The sequence below is a fragment of the Salarias fasciatus genome, chromosome 23 (assembly GCF_902148845.1).
Source record: "Salarias fasciatus chromosome 23, fSalaFa1.1, whole genome shotgun sequence".
Taxonomy (NCBI): Eukaryota; Metazoa; Chordata; class Actinopteri; order Blenniiformes; family Blenniidae; genus Salarias; species Salarias fasciatus.
In genome coordinates, this window is record NC_043766.1 from 8,365,203 (window position 1) to 8,389,521 (window position 24,319).

At 38.7% G+C, this 24,319-nt stretch overlaps 1 protein-coding gene across 1 annotated transcript in view; it reads right to left on the reverse strand.

The window, feature by feature from the left end:
* The window catches only part of LOC115381771 (adhesion G-protein coupled receptor D2-like), a 77,620-nt gene that overhangs the window by 51,192 nt on the left and 2,109 nt on the right, over positions 1-24,319 (reverse strand). Inside the window, exons 5-14 of the mRNA XM_030083366.1 lie at positions 24,213-24,315; positions 23,973-24,084; positions 23,248-23,303; positions 22,851-22,977; positions 22,098-22,201; positions 20,718-20,820; positions 19,697-19,850; positions 19,325-19,458; positions 18,893-19,008; positions 17,329-17,449 (exon numbers count right to left, since the gene is read on the reverse strand). Coding sequence (XP_029939226.1) covers positions 17,329-17,449; positions 18,893-19,008; positions 19,325-19,458; positions 19,697-19,850; positions 20,718-20,820; positions 22,098-22,201; positions 22,851-22,977; positions 23,248-23,303; positions 23,973-24,084; positions 24,213-24,315 — 1,130 coding nt within the window. The remainder of the gene's footprint in view (positions 1-17,328; positions 17,450-18,892; positions 19,009-19,324; positions 19,459-19,696; positions 19,851-20,717; positions 20,821-22,097; positions 22,202-22,850; positions 22,978-23,247; positions 23,304-23,972; positions 24,085-24,212; positions 24,316-24,319) is intronic.

The window sequence follows — 24,319 nt, forward strand, 5'->3', positions numbered from 1 at the left end:
CTGCCTTCACGGGGTGTATAGCTACAGAGGGAAACTGAGAGTATACACACACACACACACACACACACACATACACACACACACACACACACACACACACACACACACACACACACACAAACAGGCATGCAGTGAGACCAGCAGCAACACCAGTACTGGTGTGTGATGGCTCAGGAGAGGAGGGAGAATTATTAGCTTAGCCCTGAACCACCTACTTAATATAGGGGCCGGCGGTGATCGCTAACAGAGCCTGGCAGAGGTGACAGCTTTTGGCCCTGCTTGAGGAAATCCAATTGAAAAGCAGCCAAGAGGAACAACAAGCCCGAAACAGATGTTGCTTGCTACCATCGGTGCAACTTGGGTACACACAAGCCAGCGGCAACAAACCACGATGGCAGAACATACACACAAGCATACACACTCGCTCAGAGAGAGACTGGCGTGCGCACACACACACACACACAAATACTTTAAAGATATATGGAAACATGCACAAAAAAAAAGGGAGTGAGAAGGGGACAAAAGCAGAAAAAGAAATGTCCAGAAACACAAATGTTGTAAATCACAGCTGATTTGTTCAGTTATGGACTTGTTTCTTTTTTTAAAATATTGTATAATTGGAGTTTTTGTGGTTTGGATTTCATCCTGACCTCTCAGAGTTATTGTGTTCAATTTGTGCTTCATTTATTATGTAAGAGCAATATTGAAATCTTTTTTTAAATGAAAATAACAAGAACAAAACCCACTTACGGATCTTCTTTTGATTAATTAAAGTGGCCACCAGGTTTTTCCATTTATTCAACTTCTTGTAAAGAAATGAAAATAATAAAAGACATGTTGAACTGAATTTTCAAATGACCATCATATAAACACAGGTACGGGGCATTCCCCCACAGTTTGAAGATAATTTAGGATCCATAACTATCAGTGCAAGGTTAGTGTTTTGTTTTTTTGTTTGTTTTTTTTTTATGCTAGAGTATCAAATTCTATGAGAGCTGCTTGTAATAAATAAATAAAAATAATAAAATATAAAATAAGACGAAAAGTAAATGAAAAAAAAACTGTTAAAAACATCTAGCAGAGGCGAAAACAAAAAAACATTCCCCTAAGAGAAGAGACCCACCAAACCATCCATCCATTGATCAAACCTTTTTTTTTCTTTCTTTTTTTTTAAACTGTCTGATAGAGCATCTCGATGAAAACATAACACATAGACCCTCAAATCATTACAGCCCTTTGCTACAATATTAATTGAGTTTGGCAAGGCTGGTCATGCCTTAGTCATAATAAGATTCTTTTTTTTTTTTTTTTTTTTTATTTCTGTGACTACAATGGAGTGAGGAGGAGAGGGAGACACGGGAGAGAGAGAGATAGAGGCTGAGAGGGGAGGGAAGGGGCTAAAATCAATCGTGACATATCTTTATTACCAGTCAATGACAAATGATGGTACATTTGCCATTGCTCTGGCATTGTGTCAGTGTGTGTTATATTGATTTTACATCAGACGGACAAATGTTATCAATGAAGTGTCGGAGACACATACGTATGAGCACTTTATTGTACTTGTTTCTGGATTTAAATAAATTGGAATGACACAAAATAATAATAATAATAATAATAATAATAATAATAGGCAAAGTGCTTGAGAAGATCTTTCCATTTTACCATCCACTCTTTCATTATTATTCTCAACCGTGAAGCATTTTCACAAACTCTGCCTGTTGCAGGACCAGTGGGAGTTGGTAACTACACCCCGAACCTGATCGCACTGCACACATGTGGAAATGTAATGGGGAGGAGTGGTAAAGAGAGCACGAGAAACAGAGTGAACTGTAAACAAACTAGCTTTTAAACAAGACAATTTAGGGTTGCATGTCTTAGGCGCCAAGAAAAACACAGCCATGGAAAACTGATACAAACTTTTAACACATGGGTCAAAGCGGGAGTCTTTGAACTGGTGAGTGAAAGCGCACTGCCAGCACCGAGAGCTGTTTAATTAAAAATACTTAAGTATCCAACATGCCTTCCTGGGGCGCCCTCTTGTCAAATTGTATGTGATCCTCCTGTCAATCTTCCGAGGTGTTTTCTAATTGCATACTTTTCCACTGACAGAAAGGGAAACTGTAAAAGTCCTGAGAAACAGCAGGTTTTTAAAAGAACTGTACACACAGACATAAATGTGCAAACACACACCTTCTGGATGCTGACATTGACATATGCGTGGAACATACCAAAGTTGTCAAAACTGTATTGGCATTAAGGCTCAAATGTCTTTATAGACATAGTCCTCGATAAATAAATAGAAACACGTGTGCAGTCACTGACTGGTATTAACATGAGATCTATATTTATGTATGTTAACTCATATAGGACACCTCATTTTAACTCTTTATTTGATTTATTGATCTTAGTATTCAAGTCAGACATTCACAGAATCACACATTTATGCCAATGATCATGTATTACGTATTATAGAAGTATCTCAATCAGTCCTGATAACCACTTCATTTAGTTCAAGGTGTGCAGGGAAGCCAGAAACTAGCTAGCTAAGGACGAGGGAAGGATTTTACCCAAACAGTTAGCCAGTCCATCACAGGACAAATGCAGAGAGGCTACACACATACAAACACACACACACACACACACACACACTCACACCTAGGGGCAACTTAGATTCACCTATTAACCTGAAATGCATGACTGTGGGAGGAAAATGGAGTACTTGCTGGTGTTTGTATAATGATCAGGCGCAATTAGCAATTTGCACCCTGAATTATTAACCACTATGAAAAATTATATAATTCATACATAATTAATAGCAACATAATTCTTAACAACTTGTACTATTTATTTTTTGCTCTTTAGAACAAAGCTAAATGTCCACCCAAGAATAAACAAGGACCAATACAGCAAAGTGACAACAATCCAGACAGGGAAAGAGAGTGTCCCGCTGACTATATCTTTATTATGGGGTTATTGATTTTGCCATCTAAATGGGAATTGTACATAAATAGGATCCACATGGTGCTGTAACAGTTAGCACTTTGGCCTTACTGCAGGAACATCAGCGAGTTTGCATGATGAGCATATTCAGGGTTTTTTTCTATGTACTCCCACTTCCTCTCACAGCACAAAGACATGTGTTTGAAGACTCTCAATTGTCCATAGGTGTGTGTGTGTGTGTGTCCATGTGTCTGTGATTGCTCTGTGACGGACAGGCACAAAGTCCGACAGGATGGATTTGAGTGTCCCGTGACTCCGAGCTGGATGAAGTGTGATAGAAGAGAAATGCATGGATATATAGTGAGGAGCTTCACTACATACCGCAAGACGCCAAGCTTTCCTCTTGCTAGCGGTAATTGGGCTCTAAAGCGAAGACAACCCGGGAGAATCGTGAGAATTAAATACACGTGTACAGGGAAGTTAAGCGAGAAATATTTATCTTTTATAGAAATGTGCCTAATCTATGGGAATAAATATGTGGAACTATGTTTTTTCATACAGCATATGCATCACTTGGCAAACTATGGAATGTTTGCCCTTGGTTTCTCTTTTTGTGCGGGCAAGCACTCCAGTTATTCAAATACATACATCTGTGGGCACGAAAACAAAAATTTAAATCTCCTGAAAGAAACATGCAGATACACACACACACACAACACACACACACACACACACACACACCAACACGAAAAAAAAAAAAAACACTCTCCTTACTCATACATAGTGACATTTCAACAGAACGCCTAAATTGAACCCACCGACAAGCTTGTGTTGTAGGTGCCCTTGACTAACAATGACAAATGGAGCAATATGCAAGTCTGAACAGTTGCTTTTGGGTACCAAACAGGAAAAACATTGCTCCAGGTGAGATTACAGGACGCGTTTGCTCTCCTGTTTCTCCACGACGATGAACCGCGCAGGGGTTGATGGCCCGTGTCAGGATCAAGAGGAGAGGTGGGTGTACACCAGTTCTGTCAATGTATGCGCGTATGCGTGACATTAACAAATGCATACACAGACTAGCAGAGATAAAAGAGGTGTTATGCTATTTAGGCATTTGCAGCGCCAAGTCTTAAGCTGAGTGATTACAAGTGCCATGTGTTGGTGACCTTGAACTTGTTGATATTTCAACTGAACAACTACATGATTTCACATATTTTTAGATCCATAAATAGAAATAAATTATTCCTGATTGCATATTTTTTTATTCACTGGGGTAGGCCTGCGGGGTTTTGTGAATATACGTGTGTGTACAAACACACACACCCACACACACATATTTACCATTAAAACTACCTCTGTTCTGAAAAGCCACTTCTTGATTAGATTAGTTTTTTCTGTAAACTGAGGTCTACATTTATACATTAACAAAAACGTGAAAATAGATTAAGTTAATCAATCAAAAGCAAAGAAGTTTATAAATATACAGACAATCAAACTCAAATGTTGCACAATTTCTAAAAGGATTCTGCAATACCTTGTCGCTGTCTGCAATATCTAAAGTGTATTATTTGGGTCGTGTGTCTTCTTTTGTGACTGTGCGCTGTACCTGCACAAACGCACAGCTGTAGTACCTCTGTGTCTGTGTGTCGCTCTGTGTGCGTTGTGTGTGTGTGTGTGTGTGGGTGGTTGTGTTTGTGTGTGCATGGCCCACATGAGTGTGCTCCGGCACTAGCATGACGATAGGGTGTATCCATCATGATAAACCGGCAGACTCGGCGACTGTCACATGCAATCACACTTCACTACGGTTCGCAGGGCATCAAAGTGAAAATGAATGGTAGTTCATCGACATGAAGACTTCATATATCTTCGTTTTTGTTTCATTTTTTTTTCTTTTGTTTTGTTTGCTCTTTTTTTTTTGGAAAAGACCTTGTATTATTTTCTACAATCTCCATTTTTAGTCATGGAGAAAAAAACAACAACATTGTCAACATCTGAAAAACAGGGTAGTCGTTCTGGCATTTTGGGGGTTTTTTAAGCTTCTTTTTCGTTATTTTTAAAGAGCTGATTGTGATGTTAATGTGATGTAATGTTTCAACATTTATTTGTTAAATGACAGATTTATAGCTGCATTTAGGTCTCAAGAAAAACAAGCCTGACATAGGAAGAATGTAAATTTTAATGCCATTACATTTCATTAAATAGTAATATGAACCTAAAATATTAATTTACTTGAACAATCTTTTTCTTCAATTTAGATTCCAAGACTTTGATATTGCTTCTTTATAAAAATAGTAACAATTACACATGTTTAGCAGGTCCTCTAATACACTCAAGCTGAAAGAATTTACACAAAAAGAAGAACTTGACAAAATTTGATTTTTGAGATCAAAAGGTTGGAGTGAGCTTAGCAAGTGTTAAATATGATAAACAAATTTGTACCACTATAAAGCAAAATGACACATAATAATGCCAGTGCAGTATTGGCTCCGCTGCTGGCAAAGCCCGCCTTTAATCTTGTAATGACTGTGAAACGACACTGGTTTTCAGAACTGTGAAGATCATGCTACAGGTCTCCCAACCTCTCTGCTTCTCTCTGTGCCTTGGCCCGAGCTCTGGACTCGCTCTCCAAGCTGTTTGATTGGCACATGCTTTCACTTAATGAGGGATAATTACGAAGGAAAACAAGTGGGAGACTACATCTGCTCAGTGTAAAAAAGAAGTCCAGGCCTGGTGCAATCTGTCAGACAAGGCTTTCAGGTTGTGTATTTGTGAATGTTTTACCCACCTCCAGTGGCCTCCCAGCCCGGCGCAAACCCTCCCGGACCCTCCCTCCTCCCGTCCCGACGAGAAGCAGATTAATAGGAATCAGCATGTGGCTGTAAACACTCAGCGGGAAGAGTGTATATCTGTGTGTGCTGACATGCATAGGAAATGACCCGGGGTTATCTTTCGAGGACTGGCCAGGGGCCACAGCAGGAAGGGCAAGAGGCCAGCGAGGACGATCAACATCAACATCCCAATCAGTGTCCTGCTGCCAGACCTGTTGTTCTCGGCTGTGATTGTCACTGTTTGCTAACTTTCACACAATGCTGCACTGTAACGGTAGTAAAATACACAGAGAGTCACCATGCTTCCCAGACACCTAAACACACCGCTCATAAATCATCTCTGCTCAGGATATATACATTGTGTTAAATGGTCTTTTAATGACCTGCCCGTGTTTAGAGATAGGTGTCTTGATTATACTTGAAACCTAATGGACTAATTTAACCTCTTAAATGGGGCTTTGTCATAATTACAATGTGGGGGGAAAAAAGCAGTATTCATCTTAACAGTGTTAGAAACTAACTCTTCAATAATGACTGAGTTTGGCAGTGATGTACTGTTATTCCATGTTAATCATTTCATGCATAGAAATATTGGAAATGTTAGGGAGATGGAAATTTAAAGTTTACTAAAATGTACCTTTTCTACCATTTTCAGCAACCTCAAGCAGACTACCACATTTTTTCTTACACATATAGTTATGGTATAAAAAACAATCAAACTGAGGTTTAACAGTATCATACATTTTAATTTAATGTCAAGAATGAAGAGAAAGCTCAAGTACATCTCATTTTATAAGTACAGAAGAGTATTAGAGCCACTCGAGAAAAAAGAGAGAGTACCTGTTCTGTCTTTAATGAGCAGCTTAATTGAGTTAAAGTCTATTAGTTTGTGAAATATTTCTGATGTTTATGATGAATATGCGACAATAAAAAACAACCTACTTGATTATGTGACTAAAATGCAAATACAATGAATCGTTTTGTTTCTGAGCTGTAATACTGTACATATTAACCAATTAAAAAAAACAAAAAAAACTCTGTCATTCTTGTACATTCTAGACAAGTATTTTCTGGAGGAATAAAAAAAAAAAAAAAACTTCTGTGAGCCCGTAGAAAGTATTTCATTACACTGCAGTTCCCGTCACACCAAAGCAGCCCGCAAAATAATTCATTGATTAATCAAACTTCGTCAAGTTTGATGAAATGCTGAGAAACATGTTCTGTCTGTATAATAAAAAAAGAACAGATTCAGAATTACATTTTGACGATTTTACTTCAGTTGCGGTTTAAAAAAAATGCTACCATGTAAATTGAAACTGATACTTGACCACCTTTTAACCTTCCGACAGCTTCATGCCCCTCTGCAACCCCATCCAAGCCCCCCACCGCCTCCACCCACCTCTAAATGAACAACAGGGTTTTGCTTTCTTGCCTGTGCTGACCTAGTTCTCACTAATTACCCACAAAGTACACATCAAAGTGTGGGCAAATCTACAGATCTGTTGCAACATGGCAGCTAAGAAAAACCAGGACTATCCGTAACCTGGTCACCTCAAGCCATCAGCGCTCTGTTTGTATGAGCGTGAGCCCGCGTGCGCTCGCACACCATGAAGTGGTGTCAGCTAATACAAAAGGCAAGGCGGTGAACTTATAAATAGAACGGTCATTGTTTCAACATGGGTAATTTCAGGTGTCGGAGTTGTTCCTGACACCCTTGGCTACGCAGGCTGGAGGAGGTGGCGGCACGAAGGACTGAGGTCATGAAATTGGAAGTCAGCTGATGAGATAACATGCTTGCTGACATAAACATACACGTAGCACTCTTATGTGGCATTCAAGCATGCACATAAATACAAACTCAAATGTGCAGCAAGAAGGCAAATGACAGAAACTGCACTCCTCCCTTTATTCCTTTTTTTGTCCATCTTCGCCATCATGCAAACGCACACGCGCACACACACAGACACGGCGAGGCAGGGGCAAAGGGGATGGTTTGCTTTCTTATGACACAGTCTATTACTAAATTGAGCTGGCAGGTAATTCTAAGGCAAATAAATGCCAGGAGGTTTAACACAAGGAGAGGTCTTCAGGGTGGCGGCGAGAGCAATGACAGGAATTCTCTCGCCTCTTTTGACAGGAAGCCTATTATTATCACTGCTTTATTTTCCCAGGGCAGTTCCTTAAAACTCTCCAATAGCATTTAATGCCCCCCACCCCCCCCCCCCAGACAAAAAAAAAAAAAAAAAAAAAGGGATCGGTGTTCGTCGGAACTGCTGGAGCTTAGCTCATTTTTTGTTCGTCTATCTGTTCGCTCCCAGACTTAATATTTACAATATATGAAAATCAAGACTTCTTGCAGTAATTCTTTCTCTGAGAATTTCAAGGATGAAGCGATGACCATTATGATGGATTTTCTTCTTGAAAAATAAACTTATATTGTAAAAATCTGAATTAGTCCTACTCCTGTAAGAATTTTCTCCTCCAAGCAGGTGAACATACAGCACTTTAAGATGTTCATCGTAATTCCTTTATCACGAAAAAAAAAAAAAAAATTACATAAAACACAGTGAAAGATGAAAAGAGACAAGAGGGAAAAAAATAAGAACAAGTTGAGACAAAACACACTATAAATATACTACTTAAAAAAAGGCTGTGCTACATCCTCATTATAAGTGCCATCTCAGACAAGCGTGGTGGGAGTCAGCACTGACCTTGGTATCCCGTTTGAATATTGTTTTAATGCCGCGCCTGGTAATTGAGGATGCTACGCAAACAGTGGACTCCTTTTCAAAGGGAAAGTTATTTTCCCATGCAATGAAAATGCAAACAATCCTGTCGTGTATTTATTTGTTTGTTTTTCAGCCCCACCTTATAATTAACCAAGAACACTAATTAAAATACGGCTTTATAAATAAATCTCTATGATTTTACCTATAACTATATTTATTTGAAAAAAAAAATCCATCACCCTTGTGCATTTTCTTTCTGTTTTTTTTTTCTTTTTTGTAGCATTTGAAAAGCTTCTTGTTTCTAAATTAATATGGTGATATCCTCACTGAACACTGTATTTTATAGATTTTGTTATTAAAATGTGCTAGTTTACAAAATATTTGGATAGTTAATTGGGTTTGTAAACTAAAAATAACTTAAACAAATGCTATTGCAGTTATGGATTAACTATCATGTTCTGTATGTGTATATGAAGCATTCTGTAGTAAATAGTACAGTCCAGTAGAAAGTAAAATATCTCTTTAGTGGCTGAAACATGCCTCCAGATCAGCAACATAATATCCAGAATTGCTCACTGTCCCACTACATCCAGTAAATTCCACTCCATTTGAAGAGACGGCCGCTGTTTTAAATTGCGTGTGATTTGAGATGCAGCCGACAATGAATGAGGACGTCAAGGGAATATGGTTCCTGTTTTGCCAAACACTCCAGATGAAAAACATTTCCCTCCATAATCTGACAGTGAGAGGTTTGCCATGTGTGCCCCCGCGCGCGCGTGTGTGTGTGTGTGTAAGCACGCACATGTGTGAGCAGGTCGTAACAACTGAGAAGCTACCAAGGTTGCACAGACGCACAGCGCTTGTTGATGTCGGGCATTTAAATGGACAACAAGCACTGCTCATTGTTTGGTAACTTTACACACTGTAATCCACTGTAAGCTGCAATTATTTACCAATCAACTCATGAGAAATAGTTTCAGTCATTAGTAGTCATGTTTGTCACACACCGAGAGAATATGTGGCCGAGGCACATGTTCATGTGAAAATTGATGTGAACAACTTAGAAAAAAAATTGTAGAGTTGCAAAGGAAACATTCGTACATCCATTAAATGTTTTGTTTAATGTTTAGTTTAATGCTTAGCCTTTGAAATATGACTTTTAAATGTTTTTTTTTTTTTTCAAGTTTCTGGCATATTTATAGTCCTATAAAGAGCATGTACTCATGTTACATGTGACATGTAATAGTGGTCTGTGATCAATGAATGAGACACTAATGTTAGAAAAAAATTGAAATATTTTGTTACATGCACGAAAAAAAACAATAAAAAAGGAAAATAAAAAGAGTTGATGAAAAAAAACTGGTTAGTCTCAGTTACAACATGGTGCAGCACAGAAATGAAGGAGGGAGGGAAACCAGGGAAAGGAAAAATTTGGCTTTGAATGGCCGGTTGTGCAGACCTGGGTGTGTGGACTGAATCTGCCTGACTGGGAAACTGGATCCAAGTTCTTCTGTTTTTGTTTCTTCTGCCAAATGAGGAATTAAAATAACTTCTAGGTCTGTAAGGCATTGAGGGCAGTAGTGACAAGTGGGCTCACAAACCTGGCACACACACGCACGCACACAAATTTACAATACGTTTGAAGCCAATATATAAACGGTTTGGTTTTCACAAACCTAGAAGTGCAGGATCACACATGGACACACTAACCCACCATCACCTCTTACAGGCTTCTGGTTTATGCAAAGCACATTCCAGCCTCAGCCTCCTTTCAGCCTCTGGTTTATTTTATGCATTTTTCTTTCAGATTTTCTCCTTATTTATTTATTATTTTGCTGTTTTTATTATGTATTATGTATAGAGTTAGAGTTAAAGTAAGGGTTGAAAATATAATTTGTAGGGGAAATGTTTTGATGCACCGGCTTTTTAGGATGTGTGAAGCAGCGAGATGCTGCTAGACAACAACAACAGCAATCTCACACCTGATTAATAAGTGACAGAGCTCGGCACAACAGAGACCCCAATATGGATCCACTTACATGTTATTTATTTAGTTTCCTGGTTCCACAACTACAGAGATGACTTTACTCTGATTTTTAGAAAAGCCTCAAAAATGCATGTTGACTCAAGGTAATATTAAGGGCGCACTTTCTCCCTCTTATAATATATAGAAAACTTTTCACTCTTGCCTACTACCTGTGAAGGCCTAAACACCTAAATAAGAGCTCTCTCTAAAAATCAAGAGTCATTCACAGATGTTTTGCTATTTTTGTGGTACCACTCACTGACTAATTTCAACAAATGTGAATTTTTTTTTTTCAGAATCAAGACTGAATTTAAGAAAAAAATAAAAACTTTGACATGATATAAGCATGCCAATTTCCACTGCATGAATAAACATTGCCGCATACATATCGTCACTTTCCTTTTATTTCAGTATTTGATAATCAAAACCATCGCTTTTTGTTATAATCGCAGACCCTGGTAGTGACACAGCAATACAAAGAATAAAAGCAAATATTATTACTGGTATTGCATATAATTTAAAAAAAAAAAAAAAAAAAAGCCTGAATGCAAAATCTAGCAGACTGTCAGGTGAAAACCAGTATTTCAGAAACACAGAAGTGATTTCTGAACCTACATGTCAGTGTGACTGTAACAAGAACAAATACTTGACATGAATATGTTAAATAAGACGACATTGAATACAGGTCATGATTAGAAAATATCAGGATTAAAATCTGAAGCTGCTTTTGAAGGCTTTTAATGAATCAGGTCAACAGTGACTTGAACTTTTTTAATATAGCAGAAACTGATGCTGATGTTGGATTAATTGTGGCTTATAAGAGATTTAATCATCATTTCTGTGAAAATATCATGTTGAAAATAACTTAGTTCTTGCCCCTAGTATTCAGTGAAACTGTAACGGTTCTGCAAGCTACATGGTACTGACATAAATCAATTAACAAACAAAGAAAAACCTCAACACTCCATAAATTAAAATAAGTTGTGGTTTTAACATGTCCCATAACCAAATGATACAAAACCACTTAATTAAGAGTCACCAAAAAAAATACGATCAATAAAATTCTTGTTTAATGCTTAACTTTGCGCCTGCAGGATCCCACAGTGTCTACGTCATGCTCTCCACTTTAATCTGCCGACTTCTGTTGTACAAACACAGTTTTGTAGTCACAGACCCACTGGGCAAAGATAAATAAATAAATAAATAACCTTTTCTCACAATCACTTCAGATGCTGTAAAAGCATTGCTTACTCACACAACAAATCTCCCATATGGCAAAAATCAATAGGCAGAGCAACACTCTATTGATCATATCTATATCTTGGATACACTCTGATCTCCAGAAGCCAGGTGTGTGTGTGTGTGGGTGTGTGTGTGTGTGTGTGTGTGTGGGTGTGTGTATAAAATGGTGGTGGTGGTGGTGGTGGTGGGGGGTGGGGGGGTTAACAAAAACAATACTAATTTTGAAGCCTTAAGACACTTTAAAGCTCTGCCTAAGGTATAATAACAATTTTCCAATCAATTTTTTCTTTGCATTATTGAGTAAGGAATACGCCTTTGTCTATCTGAAATAAAGATCAGTAAATAAACTCTTAACTTCAAACCGTAATAACAATGTAAACGAAAACGAAGAAAGAAATGCACTGCGTAACACAGCTGAAGCAGTCTTAAATATTTAGAGGAAAACAAAAACATAGATTAAAAAAAAAATACAAATTGATCTGCAATAACTGAATTCTGTGGCGTTTGTTTCCTTAAATTCATCTTTCTCACTGGGAAGAATGATCAGTTTCACTCTCAAAGTCTTCCCTGAATGCCGGCACTAATCGCATTGCTGCATCACTGCTGTCCAGCCTGCTCAGTTCATAAGAAACCCTAAAAAGTTGTTTGTTCTTCTCATGATCCTGTCTCTCTCTCTCATACACACACATACACACACACACACACACACACGCACATGCACACACGCACGCACACATGCACTTAATATGAGCAAAAGGCCTCATCTAATTTCTCACTGTTGATTTGTCTGTGGATTTGCACTGTAATGACAAGGCACAGGGCTGCCCTCCTCAGGAAGCTCACTGACATAACACAAATGTGGCTTCATGAGACTTTCAAATTTATTTAGTGTCATTATGTTGATGACAATACAAAAACTAATAAATAATGAAATTCAGAAAGCACTCCGAAGGCATACCTTTTCAGTAAAGTTACCACAGGGGATTAACGTAGTCTCAATGACTGAGAGAAGTGGATGATAACCATAACATTTTTTTTTTACGACTGCCTAACTTCTTTCACCTCCCTACTTTGTTTTCCCCCTCTCCTCCTTTCTCCACCACCCCCCACCGTCACCCTGCTCTCTCTCTGCAGCTCAAAGTTATTGATAGTTTAAAGTTATGGGCTAATAATAAGATGGACACTGCATGGCCAGGAGCCTATTATACCAGGTAATGGATAGTGCGGGGGTTTTGAATGACATTGCCCAGAGATTGGATGACAGAGGGTGGTACAATTTATGGGCTACCCAAAGAGCCCCCCGTCCCCTTCTCTCTCTCTCTGTCTCTGTCTCTCTCTCCCTCTCTCTCTCTCATGCTATCCATCTCTGGCTTGATAAGGAAGCAGATGAGGCATGTCTGTATTTATGGTGAAGATGTTCATAAAAACTACTGGCTCAGAGAAGGAAGTTAGAATCAACTCATTGGAACATCAAATACCCTCAAACTCCACTTTCACCTTGTTAATGCCGCACAGAACAAACTACATGAATTTATGTATCGGATGTTCTTTATTGAAATGAAACGTAGCTCACCGTCTTTGAAGTCTATGTTTTTATTAACAGCTGAGCTTTAGATGTGCTTAAAAAACTTCAGCTGTTCCAAACGGCGAGTTCCTACTCTCGTAACATTGAACCAAACAGCTAATACCAAGCCGCAATGTCATTTTCTGAAAGCCAAACAAACTCACGTAACTTCTACTCATTAGTGAGGTTAGCGGTGTAAATAAAGCTAATGACAGCACGGATATATTGTGGCTGCTGCTGTCATTCACACCGAGCATCATCCACCGCAGAGAGTAAAAGATTAAAAACCTTGGCTGTGGAGGACAGTGTAGTGGACATACATTTAAGCCGTGTATGGTATGCTTGCTCATAATGGCCCGTTCAGCGCTGTATTGATAGAAATAACAGCAACACTGGAGATACTTCACATTGTGCGATGAGGATGGAGGAGGAAGAAGGGGAGTGTGGAGGGAGAGCAATGAAAAAGGCTTGTCAACATTATCTGTTTTATTGATTTAACAGTAAAGGCTTGCCGCTTAAGCTTTATGTTGCTTTGGCTGGCCCCATTGAAAATACAACAGCAGCAAATAAAAAACGATTTCCAAAAAAACTTGAGGGTTTTTTTTTTTTTCATTTATTTATTCGTTTTTAATCTCTTGCCGACAAGCTGACTCTTTGCATTTTAATGATTCATATATTTTATCATTTTTATGAGTGCCCATCACGGGGACATTATGTTATCCTGAACATAACAGATCAGTGGCAGTCAGAAAGGAATAAATGTGAGCCACACAATGATGGAGATCCAATCTAATGCAGCATATAATGGAATTATTAAGAGGGCCATTAAGGAAAAGGAGGAATGGGCAAATTAGGAACTTTTTTAACTTTTTGAAACTGTGCAATACTTGATATGGTAAAACTTATACCAGGACTCCACAACTTGGAAAAAAAACACATTCATGATCAATACATTTCTGGACACATGCGAACCCAGGTAATTCTCAGAATCAGTCTCAAACAAATGCTCTAAATTGGACATGCAATTTCAAATTTTGGAGCTTCGCTATAATTTTTAGTGCAACATTTAGAAAGATCTGCAGATGCTGAGAAAATCCTTAAAAATAAAAAGATTTACGACATGCCAATTTTAGGAAAATGGAAATATATTTAGAGGGGAAAAAATAGTTGCAACCTAAACTGCAAACCTCAAGGTGGCACCAGAGAAAAGGTTAAGAAACTACCAATGAAGTGCTTCCCTGAATTTATGCAAATCATGTGAGTCCATTCAGAGTGTTTGCAAATCTATTTACCTGGATTAAACATTGAAAAAAAGGCAAAAAGGTAAATAATTCCACGACTAGGGTCACACCACTGGAATAACTATAAAATAATATCCATGCTCACTTTTCTTCGTGAGTTTTCTACCAGTTCAAATATCAGAGCACATCCAGACGAACTAATGCTGAAGAAGCTAAGTGTTGTCCAAATGAAGTCATTAACTTCAGAGCCTGTCTTTATGGATTCCTTCTTTTCTATTTAGAATGCGCCTGATAGTGTTTTTCATAGGCGAAGTCCTCAGCGACACATTAATTTATGTTTGACGACATTTCCACTTTGCTGAGCAAGAGCTGAAAAGGATCTTGTAATGTAATCTTGTAATTACAAGCACCATGTCACTTTTATGGCTGAACGGGCAAAGAAAAAAAAAAAGAAAGTATGGGAAAAAAAAAAAAAAAACACCGCCTACAGACATGGCACTGCGACATAAAATTAAAAGACGATGTAACAACTGCACTCATACAGTTACAGTAAATGAATATAGACACAGGCAGAGAGCAATTTACTTAAAGAAGAACAGAATCTCTCTCATGAAGCACAGTCTTGAAGACTATCACTTAAAGTGGCGCTCTGAGAGCAGTGGGGTCAAAAGAGAAGCTTGTAGCTTCACCAGGTACTGTGGCCTGAGCTGCCGAGGCTTTGAAAGACGCACTATTGTGTCAGAAGTGACAATTTCCATAGGCACTGAGAATGCTCATCAATATGGACATGCGCATTTTTTCCTTAGCTGAAATGGCTCATGAAAACTGAAATACAATAAAGTGAGAAATGCCTCTTCGCTTAGATTTTTTTCTTTCTTTATGTTTTACCTTTATTTGCAGGGAATAAATTTGATAATCGTCATTATTGTTACTATTGGAATTCTTATTTTTTTTAATTATTATTATTAACTGAATATTGAAAAAACTGCTATATATGACATGATGTGGTGCAGTCCAGTGTTTTTGCCCAGTTTAAAAAAAAAAAAACATCCTATGTAATCACATAAAAGAGGTAACTTCCCATAAATAAACAAAACTAAATCTAAATGTGATTCTGATGACATTTTTGAAAGGAATAAGTGATGCTTGACACTTTTTTTTTTTTTTTTTTAAAGACAAGTGATAAGAAAGAATGGCCACTCAGTAGACGTGGCAATTGACCAGAAACACAACGGAAGACCACACAGCAAGACACCCTGCACTAAATGAGCACATAAAGACACATGAAACAGAATAGAAATCCATAAATGCATGAACATGTGAAGCAGCGCCATATATAATGGGAGCTCAGAAAAACATTCTGTATTAATTACTGTCAACAGAGAAAACACATAATTAAATATGAGGGAGAAACAGAAACTATTTATGGTAACCAAAGGGCTTCAGTTAATGATCAGACTGCAGCTAAAACCCCTATTGATTTTCTCGAGAAATATACAGCTCAATTAAAGATACAGCTGATTATGAGACAACGCTGAGCTGCAGCAGCAGCTCTGGAGATGCTGTGGAGGCTGGGCAGCGAGGGGCCTCCTGCTGCAGTGAGCACACTGCATGATTTCATAAAAACCTTCTCCCTTGCTGGTCACTGCTGTGGAAAATTACATTTCACAACTATAACTCTATGCAATGTACAACATATTTTTTTTCTACAGTTTGTTCCCACTTTCAAGCCTAAGCTTAGTGCTTGCAGCTAAATTTGTTTATTTAAATGCATTGTTTACTGTCTACTGTAAAAACTATTACTCTGGCAAAAGTTTGGGGCAGAACGAGATGCTGAAACCTCAGCACTAAAAGCCTAAAACCAATGTTGATAAGCCGCAAACATCAACAATGTTGAATACATAAAGCAAAAATAATCAAACAAACAATACAAATCCACTTTTCTTGTTAACATGAAGCACCTGCTTAACACAACCCAGACCGAAGCTCCTTTTCCCCTTTCTGCCTCAGCCTTGTCACCGGCAAATAAGAACCTTGACAGTCTGTGTGCCCTCAACACGTGAGAAAGGAGGATTTACAAAGAATAATGGAAAACCTTTCTGTCTTATTGATGAAAAAAAAAGAAGAAAAAAAGCAGTTTGAAGTCTAAACTTCAACTTGCTTACAAGTTTTAGTTTTGACGTCTCTCCATCGGACTTTTGTTCCTCTGTATTAGAAAGTAAAAGATAACACACTTCAAGGATGTTAAGCAAAGCAGATATTTTGGGTATATTAATCATAACTTTTATGTCTATTAAAAACGTATTTTTAGTCTCTCTTCTTTGGTCATTTTAATATTAAGGTGGGAAATCTATAAGTGACAAACTCCAATAATGTTCTTCCTTCATCTATTTACATTTACCACAGGTCAGACTCTGCAGTTATCTATATGCATTCTTTTTTTTTTTTTTCCATTCTATTGAATTCTACATTTCTATGGGTCAAGCAAAGACCTTGCATAGCCCAAAGGGCGATTTGGCATGCTTTCACATGTATGAATGTGTTGCCTTCACATGCCCACCAAGCCGTCTTTATGTATTCACAAACGGCTGAACCAAAACTTTCCTGTCAAACATTTACTCTGACCTTCCTGAAATGCAGAAGATGCAATGCCATTCAAGACTCCCGTTGTGTGTGTGTGTGTGTGTGTGTGTGTGTGTGTGTGTGTGTGTGTGTGTGTGTGTGTGTGTGTGTGTGTGTGTGTGTGTACCTGTAAGGAGTTCAGAAGGATGAAGATGTAGGCCATCACAATCGAAAAAGGCACCAGAACGCCACAGAGCCACGTTAGTCCGAGAATGGGTAGTAACACCAGCACTGCTTTCACTGCTGCTCTGTATACACACACACACACACGTCTCACCTCAAAAATGTAAACATACACAGATTGGTACCCTCAAACAGAAACACACAGACTGTGAGTCATTTCATGACTAACTGAGATTAACTCAAAGTTGAAATTGTTCCATGTTTACCAGATAACTTTCTTTCCCCTGTAATCGTCCTGAGAGTCCGTTCCATAAACCGCACTGAGCGTCTCGGAAGGCCCACCGAGTGACAACTTCCCACCTTAAATTCACCTTAATACTGTGTAGAGTGGAATTAGTTTCCGACTCAGGTGACTGCCAAACCGCAACAGCTGTGTGTGTGGGTGTGTGTGTGTGACAAGGCGTGCTACAAAACCCAGTTTATTCAGCAGAGAAATGTGCTTCAGTTTCCAAGAGGACTCGAGGGCTAGAGGTTCTGCCACCCAGGGGTGCCAAACGGTTGAAGGCCCACTTTGAAAATCTCTATAGAGCACCTAGTATGAACCTCAACAGGCTGCGGCAGAGAAAAAAATATATCCACCGACATGATTTCCACTGACAGGATCAGGTAGGTGCTGGCTGGGGGGGAAACTTACTCGATTACACCAAGTTAAATGTTCACTCTAATAAGAGGGGGAGAAAAAGAAAGGGACAACACACACACACACACACACACACACACACAATAGCAATAAGGAGTAATGGCTATATTGTTACTGGGAAGATGTGTCACCCCAACAGTCAGTGAAGACACAATAAAACTATTCTTGTCAAATTTTTCTTCAGAATAAGTTAATAAGTTCCAGTCTGTCTGATGAACATTTTACTCTCATACCCTGTATTTCATTCACTCCACAGATACAAGTCACCCGTTGTATTGTAAATAAATGTATTTGGAACTACAAAACATCTGTACTATTCATACTAATAAGTATTATTGCAACAAGCACTTTAAAATGTGCCCTTGCATCACCTTTAATTAGAAATTTTCTCCTCAAAATATTTTGGAATTCAAAAACTAGAGTTTAATTTTTTTTTTTTTTTTTTTTTTTTTAATGGAGCACTTTCAATAAAAATTACTGTAGCCCATGCTTCTATACCACAGGTGGTAAAAATGTTACAGACATTTAGTGAACTTAAAGAAATTAAGGTAAGTCCAGATAAGTTAATATTTTGGAGAAAATATAGTAGTATCTTGTGTGAACTAACTGGAGTACCATGACAGTGAAAGACCGAACTGCGTCAATTTGAAAATACCAACACACTGAGACTAAAAATTAATATTAAATAAATCTTAAGCTGTCTTATGAAAATACGCAGTTCTCTTCAAAAAGTTTCTAATTTTGTTTTTGTCAAACAAAGGGTGCTGGTTCAAATGTGCGGAGTGAATTTGGCTCATCTTTTTCAAGGTCTACGGTCCTGATAAATAGTGTAAAAAAAGGAGAAATGGTGCCTCCTAGTGGTAAGTACCTGATTTGCTCATAGGCCTGCTCAACAGGACTGGTGCCCATAGCCAGCATGATGGACCTTCTCTTGGCTGTGGAGATGGTGATAACCACGACCCTGGTCAGAACTAGGATATTCACCTAGCAAGGAAACGAAAAAAGACAAAGTTAAAAAGGAGATTAAAAAAAAAAAGACAAACCTGCCAAAGAATTCATAACAAAAGAGAGGACATGACAAATTGAAGGGAGGGATGTGAGAAGTATTCTGTCTTAAGCAGTTTTCAAATTAAAAAACACAACATGGCATTTTAAGGAAAATGACATTTCCTGTTTTACTGATGGCTTTTCTAGTCGTATTGTTCATGGATACTGTGAAGTTCTGCAGCAAAGATGGGCCAAGTATTTTACAATATGTTTAAACAGACAGCATGATGGGAATCAAATCCAGTTTGCTGACCATAATGATGAAGATGACAGGTCCAGCGAAGCCCCAAATAATACCGTTCTGCACGCTCAGCCAACAGTAGTTGTCAGCTGAGTATTTGCCCGAGGCTGAGGCCAGCGTGATCGTGACTATCAGCACTGGTAAGCCTGGTTGGAATAACGGCACATATTAGAAATAATAAATAAAAAAAAACAGGAAGAGTAGGAGGGCAAAGGAAAGGATGATGAAGTGAAGAGGTGAGGAGATGGGGAGAGAAAAAGAAAACTTTCAATATGAAACTATTCAAATAACAAACAGAAGCACAAATCAAACGTCACTGTGATCAGACGTGAAAGGTTTTGTTTTGTTTTTTTGGTTTTTTTCGTATTTGTCAAACCACAGTACCCCAGCCGATGAGATAGTAATACTTCATATGCTGGTCCTCAGTTAGGTTGACTGCAACCACCTTGCTCCAGAGCAGCAGGCCCTCCACCAACATCCAGCTGAATGCCGCCATGAAGAAGAGGTGGAGCAGCGCAGCCACAAGTGTACAGGCCACCTTCAAACACAGCAGCACAAAAGCACAGAGCTCATCAGAGAGTGAAACTCCTCAACAACATTAACAATAAACTGCAAATAAAAATGAACTGAAAACCATGTTTGTGCATAGCTAATTCCCAGTAAAGCTCAAGAGTGTAGGAACCTGTGACGGAGTGAATGTGCAGCTTTTCAGCTGCCAACACAAAGTGGGATGGAGATGATGGCTTGAAATGCATATATAAACAAAACAGTGTGAGGAAAGCTGCATGGATTTGAGAGACTGTAGAAGTACAGTCAGTGAAAAATGAACTGAAGGTGGAAACAAATAAATGCAAGGTGATGCTCCAAGGATAGGTATTTCAATTGATGGAACTGCGTATTTCTGAAATCTACACATGATGCCTTACCTAGTTATTGTTTTTGCAAATATAATGTATATAAAACTTGAATTCAGAAAAGTAAACAAGTAATTATTTTCTCAAAGTTTTGAACTGTTATAAGGCCAAAAGAAAGAAATGTAAAATTGTCAGTGACAATTGAAAAAAATCATCTGAATTTCCAAAAAACACCAAACTTTACAGTAAATGCTAATCTGACTAGTGCTCAAAATAAATGAAGTCCTGAGAGACTGAGCTTTACTATTTCAAATAAGAGTAACAGCATTGGGAGCGAGTGACACAAATTATTGCACATGCATTTAAAATTTAAAATTTAAAATGAAATTTCTGTTTTACCATTGCCATTTTACTGGATTTATAGGCACCAACAATGACAGTGGCACATTTCAATTCATGTCAAGAGACAGACTGGGGATGTATGTCAGTGGTGATTAGTGAGTGACTGGTTGTGCAGTCTAAGACTAGACACAACCGCTGCGTCTTCAGACCTTGTTGTGAATGGCTGAGCCGCTGCAGAGCAGGATCACCTGCGCACAGATCAGAGCAATAAACAGGTTCTTATGGATGGACGTCCTGTCAGATTTGGGAATGCTGGAGATGAAGAAAGAAATAGAAAGTCTTCAGAAGTGGCCGAAATCATTGAAATCAGGTCAAATAAAGCTGAGAACAAGAAAAACAAATGGTATGAATGGGTATAACCATAAGGGGTTTTAATTTAGTTGTAATCCTTCTGGATTTATGCTAAATTGATCAGGCTTGCGTTTCAGCATCTGTAAGGACTTTTTTCATGTGCAGCAGTGGTATAGAGCACTCACAAACTTGACAGAGCCAGATTTGAAGACATTTCGGCCAACAAGTTCATTCCAAGTTAGTAAAAAATCTCATACAACTTAAAAAGCTGAGCCAATCAGAGTATGTATTAACACTGAAACCCTTCCACCTCTGCAGGAGCATTACAGAGGCGGGCACAAATTTAGAACTTCTAAAACTGACATTTAAAAACAAAAAAATAACAAACATGTTGGTGCTAATAGTACTGCCAAGTAATTGACTTTATCATCTAGGCCACCGGTTAGCACATGTTTCCGTTCACAGTGGCATCAACAGAATATCACGTAATTCTTGTGATGGTCTTTGTGGCTTGTTTTATGGCACTGCAATCATAAGTTTAATGTTTCAATCTTAAATTGTTTGCATGATGAGAAACTGAAGGACCAGCAGAAAATGGGTGAGGAAGAGCTTCTCATTAGGTGTTGAAGCTAAGCCCTGTAGCTTGAGGCAACCATAATTTATTTGCCTTATTTTGTCTGTGGTTGTGAGTAGATTTGAGTACACAAACGCATATACATCATACACCAGAATGCACGAAATGCATGGCTGCGTTCTGTTTTAGGACAGTCGTAAATTGTCAAGCCTGCTCCTCTCCAGCTGATTGTGATCCCTCGGCGACCGTAATGTTAATTAATGGCTGCAGCATGCGGCCATAAACCTTCGGAGTCGACTTACATGTAGACAACAGTAATTACTACATTAGCACGAGTCAATACTCATAGAAACCTCATGGAGAGGGTGGGAGAAGCAGCTATGCTTCTGCTCAGAGGGCTAAGTGTTTGTGCCACAATGTTCAATAAAGTAACCGAGCCAACGTCTGAAAAAAAAAGAAGAAATTTACAATGAAAACACAAATTTTCAATAAGGCCTGTACATGACCCTGCAAAACTGCACAAATGGACAATTCCTATTGATGAATCTTTAAGTTCCATCGGCCGTCTGTGAATTAACAATAAAGTGACACAGAGCTTTGAGTGTTTGGCACAAACAGAGATGAGACACCAGACAGCAGCAGGACAGGAAATGTGGACACTCACTCCAGCACAGTGAAAAGCATCAAGGTCACCATCAGTGCACAAAGAGATGCGCCAGAACCGATGAATGTCAGCTTGGTCAAAAAAAGCTCTTCCTCGGGAGTCCACTGCAACAGAGGAGAGGCGTGTGATGGAGAGGAGGAAAAAAAGACAGGATGAGAACATCAGATTAACATAAAGGTTCACAAAATACCTGTCTCTTTAATGCATTACTTTACTGGACTCTATTGCTGATTTGATACATGTAAGGAGCCCAAATTTTCACTTCATGAGCACATTTTTGTCCATCACATGCCAAGATGGGGAAAAAATTAGGACAGCTGCTGATGGGTTTGTTTACCACTGGCTTTGTGCTGTGTTTGGAAAACTACATTCAACAGATCACATTATTTGACATGATGAAAGCACTTTGAGTGACCCCTGCTGGCTGCTCATGTGTACTGCAAATTCTTCAAAGCCCTAACTCGCGCACTCATCTTCTTTACTGTTTGTCCAAGCCTGGATAAAACCCACACATACACATGGGTAGAACATGCAAACTCCCCACAGAAAAGCCCCAGCTAGATCTTCTCACTATCACCGTGCCAGCCTGCAGCAACTTCCTCTAAACAACGAAGAGCAAAAGCAGTATCCTAGATTCAACTTGAAACATCAAAACATGTTGACGCATTGGAGATGTTATCACAATAAGAAAAACCAAAAGCTTTTAAACGATTCCAATAATCTCCTTTAGCCTCGTGGAACATCTCAACTGACCTTTGACTCCAGATAATTCATCAGAACAGCAAAGTTGGTGGTGTGGTTGCATCGGCAGGAGGTGACAGAAGTACCAGCAAAGACCACCGTGCAACCCTCACTGGACCAGCTATCAACATGAGTGTGCCTACACAACGCACACGCACACACACACGCACACGCACACACTGTGAAATGTGAAAAACAAGTAAATTCACCATATGTTTGTCTTAGCACATCTCATTTTGGAGAAACACACATCATGCTGTATTTATATTTATCAAATTTGACTCATAATTGTGGTAAAAATAATGAAAATTGTGACAATTCTAAAAAAATAAGATCAAATGATTGCATAAAGACTGCTTCTCTATGGTTAACCAGCTGTTTACGTGACTGAACTGCTGGTCAAACTTACATCAGGCTGAAATTCCAAAAGGCACAAAGAGGAGAAACGTTCTGTGAATACTCCACCTACAAAAAAAGAAAAGAAAAACATGTTTGCGCTATTTTCCTTTTAATGAGCAGCACATTTGTTATGACTATGGTCTGTATATAATGTCAACATGCCAAGTTAGCCAAACACAGGTCCAAGGGAAAGTCAGAACCCTTCTGGGTGACATGCGTTCATCTTTCTTGCATTTAACAGTTAACAACAGGAACTCATTACTCACATTACACTGAAATATCCCTGAGCTGGGAAGCATATTCATGCGTAAATTTTAATGAGCAGCAGGATAATATACCATACCATCATGGGTAGCATGACAGTCAAAGTTATTCCCGTCATTTGCAAGTAGTTCTAATGTGTTGGCTCATTACCGGACATGTAGTACCAGTTTTGTTCCTTAAAGATTAAATTCACATAAAGTCAAATGTGGCAAATTAAGATTTTTAAAGCCCAAAATTTACATGTGGCATCGATTTTCAATCCAATATGACAATAAGGATATTCAAAAAATAAACTGTTTCTCCGGCTCGTATCTAATCATTGTGGTGAGATTGCAGATCGCCCTGTCAACAGGAGCTGCTCAATAATGTATTTTATCTGATCCAACCTTGACAAATCAGTCAGAATATCTAAAACATGTCATCTGTACAAGTCTTCTGAACTATGCAACAACTCCAAATAATACACAGTACCACATTTGATGAAGACAGGGTGTACTGAACAGCCACGGGGATGGTTTGGGCCGTGGAGGCATCACGGAGGGTGGCTGATATGACAGCAGATGCAAGGTGACCTGGGAAACTTCTGTGAAGAAAAACAATCAACCTTAAAAAGGTGACAACTTCCTAAAACCTGGTCCAAAATTACTGTTATTCCATTTTTGTGTGACAACATTTGAGCACAATGTACAACAAACAGCATGCAAGGCTCACCTTGTTGCTGTATCTTGAGAACCTGATGTAGGCGTTTTTGCTGCAGACACTATCTCACTGAGGTGGCTGTAGTGGGTATGAATAAACATCACTTCCTCGTGTCCTGA